Below are 18,417 nucleotides of genomic sequence, written 5' to 3'. Positions count from 1 at the left end.
TTAATGTAACATAAACTTCAGCTCATGTTTTCAGCATGAAGATAGAACGAGTTGGACATCTTTGCAACCAAAAACAACTGCAGGTTTCTTTGAGAACTAGCTTCAACCCCATTGAAAATGGTTTAAGTACTGAAATAGTTATGGTTATCTAAATAAAAAAATATTCAGAAAAATAATTCATTTGCATATTCTATTGTGAGAGCGACTGTAATATATTAGGGGTTTATAAAATTAAAGCTAACGTAGGATACTACAGAATTATTTCATGAAACTTGAGGCGCCGAAGCTTAGTGATGCAGCGGGGGCAGGAACTGCAGAAAGGGCACCTTGGGGTATCAAAGTTTGCTGCTGAAACAGATCGGGAATCGTCGTTTAGCCAAAGACGAAGCCTGGTTGCAGGTGAAGGCGCTGTCAAGAGGCAAAAGGTCTGTGGTCTGGGAGTGTAGCCCCCAGGGAAATTTTGCGTTATTACGCCCTAAAAACTTTCAGAAATGGGGGCAACACCCATAAAAATACATTTGAATCAGGACTTCGGTCAAACTTCATTCTCGAAATTTCTTTCTCCCCAACATCGACCATCAAGGGAGGTTAGACCTAATCCTGAATAACGATAATATAGTTAGCAAATAAATTTAGTACCGGAATGAAAATATAATAGTTTGATTTTTAACAATCACACTATTATATTTTCATTCTGATACTAAATTTTTTTGCTAACTATATTATCGTTATTCTGGATGAAGTACCACACGCAACGTACATATTTAATTAGGCCCAATCCTACCTTACATAAAAATTTGTCCTGATGACCGTCTACATGGCTTGATATAACTTTTGGATATAACTTCTCTAAACAGACTGTTTTTTCTATCTTTTTCTGCAGTTGCTACAATCTGTACCTATATTGAAGCTAAATAAAGCCAACTAATTCAAATTACCAACGCTAACTCATGTTAGAGTACATATTCCTTGCAAAAATCACAAGTACAATTGAACGATGTAAATTCTGAGATTTTTGCTTGAATATTTGTAAAGTTGGGAAGTACTTATTCCGTTTAGAATTGAGATTCAAAAGAAATAATATTATTTTATTATTATTCCTTCTGAAGAGAGAAAATTCGGCTTCAAAAAGGCTTCAAAAACTTGCGTTTGAAATTTCAGATTGCACCAGGGTTCCCATAAGGATCTCATAAGAAACTCAAATCGCTCAAAATCTTTTAGCATTGGCTCATAAACATTCATGTGCATTCTAGCACTGCTCACCAAATTCAAGCCAAGTTTTCAGGATATTTTTTAAGGGCTCCAACTAGGTGGGGTTCAAAAAAGCCCACTAGGACAAGCAAAAGGGCCCACTGGGACAAATTTCCGAAAAGTTCGTTAAAAGCGTCGAATAGGAATACCGTGCTGCATGAAAACCTCTTTATTTAAAAAACGTCTTGAATTCAAGGACGTGGGAAGCATTATGAAAGTGCGTGACACCTGATATTTTGACAACTTTAATTTGACAACATATTAAAAAAGAACACGATGGAGTACTTCTAAATAAGTTAAATCTGTTAAAAATTACCTGATAGATGGTCAAGGAAAAAGCCAGAATTAGCTAAGAGATTACTGCTGTTTGGGCTTGTTTTACAAGTTTTAGAATAAAGGTCAAAATACAGTGGTTTGATGGGAAAAGAGACTTTGCTTATTCTGCAATACTGCGGGCCTGTGCAATAAGCGGCTTTTCATGGTGTTATTTCAGGTTATGTTGTTGAAATTCGGTTAATGACGTCATAAAATTAGGTTTATCCCACTTTGTCATTAATTTATGGACAAACTTTTTTGATAATTTTTGGCCTTTCACTTCTCGTTGGAAAAACACATTTCTTTATCCTACTAATTATCGTGGAAATTATACAGAAGACAGAAAACATGAAAGCAAAGAGCGAAAGGACGTCATGTAAAGCACAATAAGGTTCTTTTCAAGTACGGTAGGAACTAAATACAGACATCTCTACATATACCTCAATCAAAAGCGACTCACTCAGAAGTAAACACGAACCAAAACTGCAAAAAGAACAAAATATCCCAGACGTATCGTATTTTTTAATTTTGAAGAGGAATACTGCAACATATAATTTGAACATCTATTACAAAAAATTCGGAAAAAATTTACAGTCGCCCTTGAATGACCAATCCACTAGTCCAATTCTATCCCTCTTCAAAAAGGCCAGTAAATGCTCCTTGTCGAAGATCACTGTATATTAATATTACCTTCACGTGTACAAAATGACAGAGCACCACAAATAACAAGGTAAGTCCTTGTCTTGGTCGGTCTTTAGCCTGAAAAGTCCGGCCTGAATTCACGGGCATGTTGAAGGAGGGGAACGCACCATCTTCATGAACGCTGGATCCTCCGTTCTCAGGCAAGAGCTGAAATCGATAACAAACATCTCAGCTGATATCTTTGAAAAATATGGTTTGAAAAATTATATATAATTCTTCACAGCAGAACAGATACAAGTAAAAGAAAAAACTTAAGTAAAAGAAATTACTTTGCTCGCGATTATGCATTTGATAGAATTTAGAAAAGGGCATAACTGTCCTGGCAAAATATGATAGTTCAGAAAGTTTTGATTTGATCTGTGTCGAATATAATATCATTTGCACGCGTTTGATAGTAAGAGCACTTGCCTGGATGTACATACAATGCCTGCTAAAATAACTTTGAACACCCCGCAATACTTCCGCCCCCTTCCCCCCAAAAAATGGAGCACCGACGTAAGGACTGCATTACAAAAGATGCTTCAATCACAAAACCTATTCTTTGTGTAACACTTTCATGGCAAAGATTGATTACATCCTACGAATAAAGTGTGGGTCTTTGTTGGCTTCGAACCTTACAAGCAACATACCTTATAGTTTTCTAAGAAAAAGAAGTATGAAAAATTCCTCTTATGAAAGGTTGTGAATAATAAGAAAGTACGTTACCTAATACTTGGTTTACATGTCATATCCCATCATTTCAATGGCGGAGGACGAGCTTGACGCCGGGGCGCTTGAGGTAATGCTCTTGACACAACTTCTGAAGGTCGACAAGTTCTGCGTAAATCTGTGAATTCAAAAAAATCTCTTTAACATTCAAGCTTTAATCTTTTAGCAGCTAGCAAGTTTTCATAGGCTGCATGTTATCTTATCTACTCCCCTAGTAAAAAAAGCATATTAAAAAAATGTAATCTGATAATTTTTTTAAAATGGAAGTACATGATCAAGAAGTGGCACTATTTATACATTGACAGGCCACTTCTTTACAACAACAAGAAAAGCTAGGAATTTATCACTGCTAAATTCTGCCGATGGCATATATTAATATCATCTACGTCGGGGCACATTTTTCTTAGATTGAAATGATCAAAATATATATTTCAGACGTACATTGCAGAATTACCTTAAAAATTTTACGATCTACCCTTGCTTAACGGCTCGAAATTCGCAACCAAAAGATGAATTTGATTAAAAGTAATATCTGTTTTAGAGGCCTTGAATTTAAACACAGAACAAATTAGTCGTCTTTGCCGGAAAAGAAAAAACGCTGCTCTTTTTTAGCCTTGTTGATAAAAAGTCAAGAGAGTTTTTTGCTTTTTGTAATCCTCAATCTTTGTATCTTTATACTGTTTAATAAAATCAAAAACCTAGTTTTCGTAGCTTTAAACCGATTTGGCCAATCAGAAACCGCTTACTCCTACCGCAGATAAAGAATCCTAGTCTATTATCTGACAAGGCAACTTGTTCAAAATGTTTTCAAGACAAATATATCTTCTTTTATGCTAGAAATATACTCAAAGAACTTTTCTAGCAATTCTACATATCAAATATTGTACAAAACACATTTACGCATACTTTTGTCAAGCAAATAATAGCTATGTTATGATCATTGTTTTGTAGAACTAACCTATCCCGGTTCTTCGTTGTCATTGATCTTTCGACGTTTTCCATTAAATCCTGAAAACATTCTGCCATTCTTGGTTGCTTATCCGGAGTCTGCATTTGGGTTATATTCCTTTCCAGTTCAGTAAAAAACTAGACATTGAAGTAAAATTTGGTTGTTAGTATATCGATGTGAAAAGATTGATTCACAGATCTGATGACTGATTGACTGTCTAAAAAGGCAAGAGTGCAGTAAAGAGGGGGGGGGGGCAGGAGTGGAGTCATTGTTTGACTGATTAAGGTGACTGATTGTCCGGAATGCAAGAGTGCAGAAAAGAGGGGACGGACAGGAGTGGAATGATTGATTGACTGATTGAGGTGACAGATTGTCCGGAATGCAATGGTTCAGTGAAAGGGGGGGGGAGGGCAGGAGTGGAGTCATAGTTTGACTGATTAAGGTGACTGATTGTCCGGAATGCAAGAGTGCAGTAAAGAGGGGACGGACAGGAGTGGAGTCATTGTTTGACTGATTGAGGTGACTGATTGTCCGGAATGTAAGAATGCAGAAAAGAGGGGACGGACAGGAGTGGAGTGATTGATTGATTGATTAAGGTAACTGATTGTCCGGAGTGGCAAGGGTGCAGTTGAATGGTTTTAGTGACAGGAGCTAAGTGACTGATTGACTGATTCCAGGTGACTGATTGGCTGGAGTGGCAAGAGTGCAATGGAGAGATCGGAGCGACTGGAGTGCAGCAACTGATTAACTGATCGAGGCGACTGATTGGTTGGAATGGCAAGAGTGCAGTAGAATGATTGGAGTGAATGGGGTGATTGATAATCCGGAGTGGCACGGGTGCAGTGGAGAGATTAGATCGACTGGAGTGCAGCGATTGATTGACTGATTAAAGACATATTATTACTTTTGTCAATACTAGAATGAGTAGTCTTTAGACTACAAAAAGTGATTTAAAGTCAATTAGATGACGCTTTCGTGAGAACTTGTAGGTTGAGGTGCTTGCAGTTTGTAGTATATATTTTTCCATTGACCATAGAGTAAATCATATTGACTGATGCTTACTAACAAAAAATTTCTACCAAGAATAAGAAATGAACTCGATCCTTTAGAATCCAAAGTAGCATGGCTTTCAAAAGAGAAAGATTCTGGCAACATACTACAAGTTCTGTGTAATGCTTTTACTTTGCTGAAAGTTAAAGTATCATCAGTAATTCTTGAACAAAAAGCTTCCTGTTGCACCCTGGTACAACGTTTTGCTACATTCCTAGTCAAACTTAAAAATTACAATTGGTAATAGAGCTGTTTCAAATCTCTGGCTTCCTTCAAATCAAATGCAGATAAAAACCACCATGTACAAAACTGGTACCTACTTCTTCGTTTAGCAATATCAGTCCAAGAAGAGGCCTTGACATTGACCACTGTGGAGAAGATAAGACAATAAGAAGCTTGCTATAATTCCAAATATGATTACTACTAGTTTCTGCCATTTCAGGCCTGTCAAGAAAAATGGAGAACTTAATAAGCCTTTGAAAGCAAAATGTCGAGTGAACGGCTAAGATGGAAGCAAAACTAAAATTAAATTCTACTAAAAACTTTTATAAATACCACATGCATGAAACAAAGAGTGTTTTAATAGAAAATGTAGCTAGGCCAAAACAGAAAAAGCAATTAAGTTTTGCAAAGTGTATTACTTACATTTGATTCTCAGTTACCCATAGACTACATGATGATTTAAGTGAACAAACCCGAAATAATATATAATCGATCTGTTAAAATTTCGACTTCTTGATGTACGCATCAAAAGGGTTGTAAAAATGTAAGCGAAAAACCCGAAAATAAACACATATTAAATTAAAAATAATTTACAAGGTTCTGTTTGTAGAACAAAATCACAAAAGAGCAGAATCTACAAACCATATTTTTACAATCCTCAAACATAACTGTGTTTAAAATTGTAGACAGCATCTGGAATTCAAAGAAAAGTTTTCTATAATGGTGGCATATACATTTCAGTTATATAACACAAACAATTTCGGTTGAGGCTTGAAACACAAATATGACCAAAGAAAAACAGTAATGAAAAACATTTAATAAGATTTGTCTCCCTTATACGAAAAATGTCAAGGCAGAAACTAGTATGACAAAGTGAAATTTATAAAAAAACCAAAAGCCTAAAAAACCATCATCCATAAAATCTCGTGTTGTGAGAAGAACTAGAACTTGCTTTCTTTGTGGATCAGTCACTTTTACAAACGTAGTGTGACGGTGTGAGAGCGCCTAAGACTAATCCATGCATATGTTTCCGTCAGAAAATTACTTTGAAAACGTAACAGCCCCTTGTCATTAATAACTACAACAAAGTAAAATGAATTTAATTAGAAATTCGCGATCACCTGTTTTAAAATATTCGGTTGCATTTCAATGACCTTCAAAGCTGGGTGCTTTTCAACTTCTTTTTGTGCATCGCTACTTTTCGAGGCTTTTTGCAATTGTTGGAACAAATAGGTGACAATATGGTCCAACGTGGCACAGCAACCAGTAGAGATAGATGGGTCTGTGAAGAGTCAAAGTCTACCTTAGATGAAAGAGAAACATCGGCCTTGACATGTTAAAAATATAATTTTGAGGATTTTTTCGAAGTGGTTATCATCGTATCTCTTCAGCTTATCAAATTGTGTATTTCTACTAAGTTCCGTGCCTTTAAATTCAAAACAGAGTTATTCTAATAACCATTTTAATGACTTGGGATGAAGAACCTCAATCTAGAAATAACAATTAGGGGACACTTTTTGAAGGGGTCTGCATCCTTTTTCAGCGTATCAAATTGTGTATCTCTGCCGAGTTTCATGCTTCTATTACAATTTGAACGAATCACCAAGCCTCCACAAAGAAAAACCTACTTTTTCAAGAGTCGGACTATTTTCTTGTACATTTGGTTTTTTAGCTGAAAATAGTGGTATTTTTTCGTTAAATTGAATATTGCAAGGGACAATGTCCCTTAGAAATAAAACTTTAAGGTTTATCAGGAAAATATAGGTTCTTTTAAAGACAAGGTGCTGCACCGTTGCCTCGATTTACTGTTCAACTGTGTTTCTATTGCCAAAACATATGCTAACAAATTGATACAAGAAACGAAGAAGTATTTTATCAGTGTGAATAAAGAAAAGGTCACGATAGCAGTCTGCTCGACGGACTTCTTAGAAATTCTTACGGCAAAAAATTGATTAAAATGAAGCAAATAAGAAACACCGCAATGCGACGAGAATGAGCAACAACAAATACAAGTAAATCAGTGAAGGCTAATACTTTACTGATTTACGTATATTTTTTGTTGTTCATTCTCGTCATGCAGCGTTTCTTATTTCATCAGTGTTGCTTTTCAACGCCATGCGGCATTGGGCTAAATTTTGTTTCCTTTTTCGCTTTATTTTTCTATTTTCGCCACTCTTATTTTTCTTTCCGCGCGGAATAATTTTACAAAAACGTAACAATGAAACCTAAAAACGTTGTTATAAAACCCCACATTTGAATCTGCAGCATATCTCAGCATATCCCGAATTCTTAAACAAATTGCAAGTTTTAAATAGAAATTTGTGTATCAAAATCACCTCTAAAATTTCAGGGATTGTAGAACCCGAAGGCTATATCAGTAGAAGGACAATACTTACCAAGAGCATCCAGTCCTTGCGATACTGATGACAGAACATACAAAAATACCTTGAAAAAGATCAACAGTCATAAACATCGATGCATAAAGTTTTCAGTTAAATTGGGGACAGGAAAATTCGTAACAATATTGAATGGTTCTCAGTAGCTGATATCCTAAGCAACACACAGTAGAGAAGACTTGTGACGTCATGTCGAATGGAAATGATAGCTAACAAACCTGTGGATCTATTTCGCATAAATGATCTATATGATTTTCAGTGATAATTTCCAGTAGCCCGTAGAATGATTGGCTAAGTTTTGGGTACTCCTAAAATAAAAGCAGCAGGGATTGTAATCAACAAAAGAATCTTCAAAGATTTCACAGACTTTTCATTCTAGCGTTTTAGGTTGTTGAGACACTGCTCGTGAGCCGTAAAATGGCACCGTCGAAGACAACATAGACTGCAACTGCTTCACTTGAAATTAAAATGCACAGAAATGTACCAAATTTTGAAATGCTTAGAGAAAGTAGAGAAGTGATCGTGTCTCTTTAGGCTAATCTCGTAAAAAAGAGGGTAAACATTTATATGATGGATAAATAATACCACATTGTGTAAAAATTGGTTTGATTTTAAGTCCTCTATGACGTCAATACAAGAACCTGGTTGCCATTTGACAACCATAGTCTAATCAATAAGTAAGACGCATAATTTTGCGGTTGCCAAGAAAAAGTACATTCGACACCAAAAGATACACTTATAAGTAAAACGTTCGTCATAGAATTACACTTTGAATCGAAATAAGTGGGAAAGACTCCTGGTGTTAGTGGTTTAGTTTTGACAAACTATGTTCTATAACCCGATCAAGAACCCTCTGGCCCCGGTATAAAGACTTCCCGACTCCAAAGACTTTCGGAAACAACAATAAAAGATAGTATGACGTGACCGATTCCCGACTAATGCTATCTGGATATTACACAACTATTACGCGGTCAACAATGCCATCCTGGTCATCATAACCTTTTGTGAAAATCTTCAAGTCTCTCACTCCTGATTTCGAAAGGTTACGGTGAATGTAGGGATCTGCGAATGCTATTCACTGATCCCTACATTCACCGCCTCCAACTCATTAGAGAATTAACTGAGAAGCTTGTTTCAGATTGTATTGGTCACTAGGGGCACCATTCAGATGAATTTACGTAAAAAATCTTTTGAAATTTGTCTGTTATTCAAACTAGCCCACAGCACTAACCCCCCCCCCCCCCCCCCCCCAGGAAAAACCTAACTTGTGTCAAAAGACTTAGCTAAATTTGCAAAAAAAGGAGGATTCTAAAAAATGAACGATAGCTTAACCTCATAACGATCTCAAACCATTTCTCATTGATATTGATAAGTATTGGCATAGCCCCAAGAACTGAATTTTAAATGCTAACGTCTCAGTCCAAGCGAAAACAAACAAAGAAGCATAACGGAATAAGAATAGATAAGTTAAAACAAAGGTCAGACTTTTGCATCAAAGAAAATCGAAAACAAAATTTGGTTAACGGAAAAAATACTTGATGCAAGCATTAGTATCTTACCAGCAGATCTTGTTGTGGAATTGACATAACAATTTTGACGAACATCGCAAGAGCATCATTCAAGGCATCATCACCGTACAGTTGCATCACTCCAAAGTTGATGTAATTTCCCGCAAGAGCAGCTTTTAGCATATCAAAGCTTATCGCTATACCTTTGTATCTTTGTAAACAATTAAGGAAATTGGCTTATTTAACGCTACACGCATAGCATGACCATAGGGCCAGGCCCTCAGTAAAAATTTCTTCAGAAGGAGCTGTTCCCTTTAATGGGGTTCGTTTCCCTGAGAGACTCATTTTTTAGTAAAATGGAAGTTTGAGCCAATGGACAGTATGAATGATATTTACCTAGATAATATACTCGGGAGTTTAGTCTAAAGAGGAGCGGACCATCCGCATACAATGATTCCCTGAGAATATGTACACGATAACAAAAACATGGAACGTTCACAAAGTCTGAAACACACGTAGCTGTTGGCCTAGTCAGTGAACTCCATAAAACTGATATCAGCTATTGCTATAGGTCGACAGCATTTTAGGACTTTTTCTGAAAAAATAGCAATAAAAGATCCTTTAACTTTATGAAGCTTTTAGTGGCTCTGAAATAAAATGCTTTTATAAAGAGGACAACTATTCTGCAAGGTACCGTTTCATAACTCTCTTTTAAGTGTTAACAGAAAGAAGGCTTTAAGAGAATCCGTCATTCTCTTCAAAAAAGAAATTCCACGTTATTTGGGACAGTCCTGCAACACCACTGCCTTGAATTAACTGGTGAAAAGATCAACCCGCGAACTTTCGCTAACGGCTGGCACATTTCAAGTTTATTTTTGTTGATTAGGCCCTTATTTCTATCCAAAAAAGTTGATTAGCTGATGCCAGGAATCTGTATCGTGTAAGTAGAAGCCGAGTGACTATAACCATGGGATATGTTAGGCCCTAAACTCTGACAATGATAACTTGCATAGCAATAGAATTCAATCTCACACACGGGGCATATAAAAACTATACTAAATGGAATTGACATTACTTTATGGAAAGTCAACGAGTGAAGGAAGGATGAAATGATGTATCATTATGCTAAAAACATATTTTAAGGATACTTCAGTGTATAAATCTGATCTTCTGGCACTGCATTTAGATTCAGAATGCTTCTTCCTGGAAAAAAATAAAACAAAAACCTTAAGAAGCAAAAAATATCTTGAGTTTGTGGTGATGTACATTGATCTATTAAAATGAAAGACAAAATCTTCATAGCGTTTTATAAAGAGAGAAATAACTCGTTACATTGAGGATTCATGATGAAATTTTTGCTTTAAAAATAAATTGCAAAAAAATCCATCAAGTTACAGACAGGTAATTGAGAGGCAACGTTAATGCTTGTTTAAGAGATAAGTAATAGTGAGTAACATTGAGTTCTGGGAATATGAAAGAGGGCCGTCAGAAGCGAGGGGGCAGGGGGACTGGGGCCCCCAATTATTGTCAAACTGTACTATAACAGTGAAGCGACTATAACATTTCCTTTATAACAGTGTAAAGAATGTGAAGCAATAAAATGAGCAGCCCCCCCCCCCCCCAACCCAATATAAATTTTGCTGCATAGTGAAGCGACTACAGAGGATATGCATAGACTTTGGAAACAAAGAAGATAGGTCATTTAGAAATTGAGAATAGAGGTACAAGAAAAGAAACGCTTTGGAATGATCCCTTTTCAGCAAATGTTGAGAAAGCAACCTTACCATATATCATAATAGTTTTGCTAATTTCCCGGAATAAAAGGACTCCATTAGGGGACATGACATCAAATAAGAGTCTTTGAGATCTGTTCTGCGTCAGTTCAGTCATCAACTTTAACAAAGTGGTACTTATAACTGGCTCATGGGGCCATAGCTCCAGCGATCTCTGAAAAACTGCAGCGAATTTCGGGTATCTTTATCTAGTTAAGGTCGAATGATAAATGATTAAATATGAGTTAATAAATAAAAGAAAACATTTTAATGGTTTTAGAGGAATGAATAAATGAAACATTATCAAGTAGTAGATATTTATGCGAAAATGTCAATTTGAAGACAGTGGAGTTTTAAGGGTTAAAATCATTTACCCATGATCAACGGATGTAAACAGTGAGTCTATCTCAAATAGTGCAACTCCTTTCGCTTAAGGGAAATTTCATGCAACTATGTCAGTAGCTACACCCCAGTTTAGCTCAAATGAAATAGAATTTTCTGTTTTAATAACCGATAAGTATACTCCTTTATCCACTTTAACAACATGGGAAGAATATAAAAAGACAAAAATAAAATATTTCTGTCTGTAAAAAATGCAAAATGAGTCTATGCACACCAATCAAAATTGTTCGAGAATTCGAAATTTTCTATCAAACTTCTTTAATAAAACCCCAGCATTAATCGTTGAAGCAAAATGCTCAATGCCTGGTGAATATGACAAGAAATAAAGTCCTGAGCTGTGGGAGGAACACACAGACAAAACCTTTTAATTTCTTAAGATTTCCTGTTTGCAACTGTGCACTGAGCATGTATTCTTGAGGAACAAGGTCCTAAATATGGATGTTAGTGAAAGACTCATCAGCTTGTCGTTTGTGCAAGTTTACATTCTCTTAAAAAACATCTTAATTCAACAAACTGATATCAAACCAACCAAATGAAGATGTTCAAGCAAGAAAATATGTTTAGAAAAGCAAGTTTCAAATCATTACTGGGAAATATTTTTCAAATTTTGAAAAGGATACAGCCAGTTGAAGAAATGCAAATAGCTAGATTTTGTATTGAATGAAAAAGCCAGGCCACGAAGGTCTCGAGACAAACCAACCACATATTGCTGAAATGGAAAAGAAGGCGTTTCAAGGGTGTCATAAATAGAGCCTTTGATAAAATTCAGTTAAAATAAAAATAATGAAACACAACCTTTGTTTCCTCCATCTGATATGAATTAGCTCCAGCGGTTGCAATTCTGTTTGCTAGATCATCTAAGGCCGCTAGAATAAAATGATATTATTTAAAGGATATTTTTCAATATTGATGAAAATCTGATTCAACATAAGCTTTTTGTCTTAAGGCTTTTACTATACTTCCCATAAAAAAGCACTGAAGTTTTTGCTAACAATGATTAAACATTAAAATTACATTCACCCCCCCCCCCCCTCCTCCCCGCTTAAAAAACGTTTTAAAGACAAAGAACATTGATTAACCGTTGACGTAATCTAGAGGCTTAGAGTAGTAAGTTATTCTATTATTGAAGACATTGAGGTTACGCGGAAGGTTGACGTTATGTGGAGGATCATTGAAAAACCTATATTAAGATACAACACAAAATACACGCCTTGTCTTCGCAAGTACGATTTAATCAGACAAAAATCTTAATCTTTAGTGTCTTTACAAACACCACTTATTTTTAATACCCAAAGGCTCATTCTTGATTATCAATTTATTATCTCACATACCTGTTAAAGGCCTTGCGAATGAAAGAAATCGCTCTTCTTCGTCACCAAGGTCGACCAAAAGCAATCGACCGATAGCAGTATAAAACAAAGTCCGGCATTTGAAATTGCAATCAGCTTGAAATCCCAGAAATGGGAAATGCTCTGGCTGAAATAAAGATTGATTTATTATTGTAAAATATGTCAATTTAATCGGAAAGTTTAGGCGTAGACAAGAAGTCATGTGCAGCAAGATATCGTCCATGCTAATTCTTATAAAAATGTCTGAATCTCTTCAGCTTTATCAAAATATTTCAACTTCTGTAAAAAAAAGTTGGCTCTAATTTACTATGATCGCCCGATAAAAAAGATCAAGTTTTGAAATACCCTTTCTTAAAAAGAATTGCATATAAAAGTGTTCATTAAAGTTTTCATTCCATAATTAAAGTTTAACAACAGTGTTTTGATAATAATTATTTCATATACATAAATATATATAAATATTAACCTATTCGGGAACGTTAACAAGATATTTGAATATCGCAATATCAAGCGGTTAATGAATATCACAGCTTGCAGTGAGTTTAGTTACGAAATTCTTGCTTTTTAAAATTTTTGCCAACATTCAACAATCACAGACTGACAACCAAAGCGTAAACAGGTATGACTGGTAAGATAAAGAAGCCTAATGGGCCTTTCATAAATTACAATACGGTAACTATCAATGAATCTAATGGCATTACTTACATCAAGGCTATTACAATTGAATTGGATGTCATTACTTACGGTATGGTTATTGAGAATGAATTGGATGGGAGCCAGTTTTACCAGTTTTCGTGCGCTGCTGTACCTATGGACACAATATATAACACCTATCCGTTGGTACATGTTGAAAGTAGATAAATAATCGAATTCACTTTCTGTTCTAAACTATGATGTTTGGACGGGGGGCTAGGATTCTGACGGGAAATTACGACTGATCAAGGCAGGAAATTACAACATTCGAAATTTGGAAAGGTCTAAAACTGTCAAGATCTGTATACGACATACAGTACACAAAAAGAAACCTGGTGAACTATTATACTATACAGGAAAAACTGATCAAGGCAGGAAAAAATTATCAAAATCTTTTTAAGTAGCATTCAGATGATTTTATAGAAGGTCAGTTGTGCCTTTAATAAGAAACTTTTCCCTTCGATAATGGAGACAACTGCATCTTTTAGAACCAATAAAAGCAATTGGGATTAAACCATTTATACTTTTGGACAAAGTTAGGAGTTTGTTATTGTAATGAAAGAGATTTGCCACTTGTCCTACCCGATCGATAAGTCACTCAGCAACTGCAAAGTTGAGTTGATAATTCGCTCATTTCGTGCCCAGTATTTCATATTCGTTATTCTAAAAAGAGAAAAAGTAGATAATAAATATTCGTTTGTAAGAAATGTTGAAATTTCAAGATATCGAGTTCAATGAAGTTTTATCAGTTGTAAAGATAGTCTCAATTTTTTTGATTAAAATGCATTTTTGAAATATTTCAAATAATATCAAATGTGACCACTTGATCAAACAAGAACTATGATAACTACTAATTGCTCACATTTTTCCGACAAAAACTCCCAGCATTGCAGTTTCATCTGCAATTCCAAGGCGTTCGGATAAAATCTGGTATACCTAGAGTAAAAAGCAAATCCATAAAAAGCAAGTAGCCTACAAAACAGGATGAAATAAAAAACATATACTTTTGCAATATCAAATTATTCTGTTCAAGCCCACGACTAGCCCACTATTGTGTGCAATAAACTTTCGTACAAGAAGTCCATGATTAAAGCAGTTGAGCGTTTAAACACAATTCTTATATCGAGAAGAGAAGAATTAAGACAATTTCAATATACTTTACACGATTTTCAGCCATTTAGTTCAGTAGAAATCCGCATAAAAGAACCTGTTTTTATAAGAACATTGAGGCTGAAATTTAACCTTTAAAACCCCATAATTAAGAACCCCCAGGAGGCTGAAATTTGGAAAGGTTCTTATATATATGTAAGAAAAAGGGTTTTTAAAAGTAAATCAGGTTATGGTATGTTGCATTCTAATTGGACAATCTAACAACATCAATTCATTAGATTGGCTGAAATCTAACATAAAAAAGGCTGGTTCAAGTGTGTCCATTAGAATTCTTGCGGTGGAAAACATTGTTAATGTATGCAAAGCCTGTACGTATAGAAGAGTCTTGTTAAGAACCTTCTAGGCTGGAATTTATAATAGCAGCCTGTTAATTAAGAACCTATTCGGGCTGTCAGAAAAGAACCTAGGTTCTTTTATGCGGGTTTCTACTGTACTTGTGTTGTGACGATCCGCGACGTTTCATGGCGGTTCGTGATGTTTTGTAATGTTCCGTGACTCGACTTATACCATCAACTCCCAGCATTAAACAATGATTTATTCAATAGCAAATATAGCTCCAGTAAAATCCCGATAATTCAAACCTCTTGAAGGAACAATTGAAAGTGTTCGAGTTTATGAAAGTTCGAACTATTGAGGGCTGCAATGCATTTGGAAAGGTTCAAGGGGAAGAGAAAGCAGTTCGATTTATCGGGGGTCGAGTTATGGGGGTTCGAGTAATTGGGGGTTCGAGTAATTGGGGGTTCGAGTAATTGGGGGTTCGAGTAATTGGGGGTTCGAGTTATCTTTTTTCTATTATTATAACTATTATAAGGCATAAATGAGCATATCTACTTTAGGTGTGGCTCTTCTGCTCTAAAAATCAAATCTATTTTACAACGTAAAGCAAATACATGAAACAATAAGAATAATTCAAAGTCAAATCCAATAAATTAAAAAGATTATAGTTCTATGACTCCTTCGCTTTCATAATCAAGAATGTTTTAACATCAGCGCAAAACTTATTGAATTTAGTCGGTTGTTTGTTATCAATAGGAAGAGCATTGTAGCTAATTGCAACGGCATCTTGAAAATAATTTTGGATAAGTGAAGGTCTTGTACGGATCTCACTACTGCTACGCAATGTCCTACTATAGGTTTGGATCTCAAGTTTATTGATTTCGGGCCAGTTTCTATTATTGATCGATCTGAAGTCCAGTGCAACATGTGGGGGTTTGAGTTATCGGAGGTCCGAGCCACCGGGGGTTCGTGGGTACCGGAAAAGGTTAAAAGGTAGTGCAAAAACAGTTCGAAGTATGAGAATTTTACTCTATGTATCTGAAATAATAGCTAGCTGCCTTGCCTTGGATGATTTATTCACTTGATCGCCAATATATATCTTCTTGAACTGCTCGAAGAATGAGAGCAATCCAAACTCAAACCGTGCCGATATACGACCCTGTGTAGTATAGATGAACATAGTGTCAGTTACAAGGAACAAATCAGCAAATATGACAAAAAAATATTCTGCTTATTTTTTACAAACTGATGTTTGATCGTATTGTTAAATTAGGCCATAATTTTTTTACCTAGCAATAATAGCTCATGACTGAGTACGCAGTAAGAAGCAAAAACAAAACTAACATAAAGAAGGCATGTTCACTCAACGAGCTACATTGAATAGAATAAAAAACTGATATGAAATTTTAAGATTTTAAGTTGAAGAATTACGTTCATGAAGAATATGATACCCTTTACTTCATACATTTGGTTACTACATATCTTTCCATCACCATACAAATACAAAACAATTCTGAGTAATTAAGAGAAAATGCAGGCAAGCGACGCAGCCAGGACAGGTATCAGACCTGCGACCAATGACTCACATTTTCTCTGTTTTTCCTCAAATCCTGTTCTTGTCCTGGATCGAAATCACATATCCGACACAGGTTAAATTATAACCCATATTTGATGTGTTTTGAAAATACAGAAATTTCTTGGCAGGTGTTGCACCAATACACAGTCAATGCAAGGGGAAGACTAATGTAGTAAGAAAAACATGTTTTGAGAAGCTTCTAGCAATAAAGATCGAAAACAATCTAAATATTACTTGCCTGACTTAGTTTCGAGTCCGTGAGGTTCATCAACGTTAATACCCTGCAAAAGTAATGACGTAGCAATGACGTGAAATGACATAAAATGACGTAACAGTGACGTAGCAATGACATAACAATTCACTAGAACAAACTCGAGAACTGCGAATTCATACATATGTATATATAACCTTTAAATGTACAAAGTCGTTAGTTGATTATATTACTTTTTGGTCATCAGTGATTGACGCACAATACGCTAAACTGCATTGAATGCAAATTCAGCACTGCTTTAAATACAATAGTTTTTTAATGAAATATTAATATTTTTTGTCATTGAGGGCGTAGCCGGTCCAAATATGATTGCTCAAAAAGAAGTTAAAAATAAACAGAGGCGCAAAACAGAATTTCAAGCTCATAAAATTCTTGGTGAATAGAATACAAAATGAAGATACTTTTATGTGACTTGCTTTCTATTTTTAAGGCGCAAAATAAAGAGCACGCGAAATATTCTAGGAATTACATTGAAATTCAATACAGAAATCAAAACAAACGATAAAAAGTTAAACATAGATAAGCTAAACAAAATTAAGCGGTCAGACATCATCAAATATAGAACAGAGGTTCAAATGGTACCTTACCTTGTGCATAATTCAGCGTCAAATGCGTCGTGCTCTTCTGTTGCTGAGAAGGATATTCGACCTCCGATTGAGTAGCCAATCATGAACACCAACCATGTTAATCGGCCTAAATTATCAAAGATTAAAGAAATCGGCCTACATTAAAGAAAACATGCAAGAAACCAACAGCACTGTCATTCTTAACTTTATAGCACATTACACAGTGCACTAGTTTAATGATATAGGCTCACCAAAGATTATTACTACCTCAAAAGAGGCCACTACATAACAAAAATGTTTTCAGTAAAGCATCTAAGTTTTGTGCTTCATCGCTTTTGAGCAACTGACATATAATACCGTATTACAAGGGCTATTATGAAATTCAATATCCGTGACGGACGGACAAACGATACTTTCATAAGGTCTCAAAAATTAACGGATGATTTCTTAATTTTCTCCTTTCGTGTAATGAAACAACCCAAAATAAGGTGTGGATGAGTTAAAGCAATCACTTCTGGAATAAACACATTGCCTCAGAAGGATATAAAATTTTCCATCAATTTAGCTATGAAACTCTGGCACAAGTTAAAACTTTCCATAATATCAAGGATCTCGAACTTCTTTAAAAATGCATCGAATTTTGTAATAGCCCCTAAACGAAGTAACCATATATGTAAACTAAAACAACGTAAATTCTCTTTTCTTTAAATTTTCACAAAAAGCGAAAGTTTTTTGCAACATATGAAAGACACTACGTCCCGACATATGTCGCTGGCCATTTAAATTTTACAACAGATCTATTGCAATGCAATGCTATTGAAAGCCTATTTTGAATGGTTGACAGACGGGACATTGTCCCTTTAAAGCATGGTTTCCGTTCCATTTTCACAGGGTAACTTTGGGTAAAAATAGCTTACTTACCTTCTTGTATTGTGATGTCATTTGTCATGGATCCATTTGATTGTAGAAGAGCTTGGTATGACTGGGCAGTTTGATCGAACAGTGAAATCAGAAGTGAACAGGTTTTAGAATATTCACACCGGCCTATTGTTGATATCTAAGAAAAGAAAACGTCAGTTGTCAGAAAGTGCCATTGAGTTAACACTAGATGTTTAGATCTACATAGCTAAATCAGTAACCTCAATGCTGAGGGTTACGCTGATGAAATACCGTTGGTCACTGCATGTACAGCTATTTGATAAAACTTGGTACAAGCATGAAAATACAATCATAGAAGCAAG

General features: G+C 35.5%; 1 protein-coding gene across 1 annotated transcript in view; it reads right to left on the bottom strand.

Annotated features, from left to right (window-relative positions):
- Nucleotides 1–2,048: 2,048 nt before the first annotated feature.
- Nucleotides 2,049–18,417, bottom strand: part of LOC135696501 (exportin-7) — a 31,675-nt gene continuing 15,306 nt past the window's right edge. The window contains exons 16-36 of the mRNA XM_065215903.2: nt 18,098–18,233; nt 17,198–17,303; nt 16,578–16,620; nt 15,827–15,922; nt 14,180–14,253; nt 13,900–13,980; nt 13,369–13,432; nt 12,607–12,751; nt 12,071–12,141; nt 11,896–11,984; nt 10,886–11,076; nt 10,250–10,304; nt 9,153–9,312; nt 7,812–7,901; nt 7,594–7,642; nt 6,319–6,479; nt 5,840–5,890; nt 5,296–5,343; nt 3,935–4,062; nt 2,974–3,094; nt 2,049–2,415 (exon numbers count right to left, since the gene is read on the bottom strand). Coding sequence (XP_065071975.1) covers nt 2,986–3,094; nt 3,935–4,062; nt 5,296–5,343; nt 5,840–5,890; nt 6,319–6,479; nt 7,594–7,642; nt 7,812–7,901; nt 9,153–9,312; nt 10,250–10,304; nt 10,886–11,076; nt 11,896–11,984; nt 12,071–12,141; nt 12,607–12,751; nt 13,369–13,432; nt 13,900–13,980; nt 14,180–14,253; nt 15,827–15,922; nt 16,578–16,620; nt 17,198–17,303; nt 18,098–18,233 — 1,947 coding nt within the window. The 3' untranslated portion in view covers nt 2,049–2,415; nt 2,974–2,985. The remainder of the gene's footprint in view (nt 2,416–2,973; nt 3,095–3,934; nt 4,063–5,295; nt 5,344–5,839; nt 5,891–6,318; nt 6,480–7,593; nt 7,643–7,811; nt 7,902–9,152; nt 9,313–10,249; nt 10,305–10,885; nt 11,077–11,895; nt 11,985–12,070; nt 12,142–12,606; nt 12,752–13,368; nt 13,433–13,899; nt 13,981–14,179; nt 14,254–15,826; nt 15,923–16,577; nt 16,621–17,197; nt 17,304–18,097; nt 18,234–18,417) is intronic.

The sequence above is a fragment of the Rhopilema esculentum genome, chromosome 14 (genome assembly GCF_057945365.1).
Source record: "Rhopilema esculentum isolate cy_ngs chromosome 14, ASM5794536v1, whole genome shotgun sequence".
Lineage (NCBI taxonomy): Eukaryota > Metazoa > Cnidaria > Scyphozoa > Rhizostomeae > Rhizostomatidae > Rhopilema > Rhopilema esculentum.
Note: the sequence above shows the minus strand (reverse complement) of the source record. Positions and strands in the feature narration are given on the sequence as shown.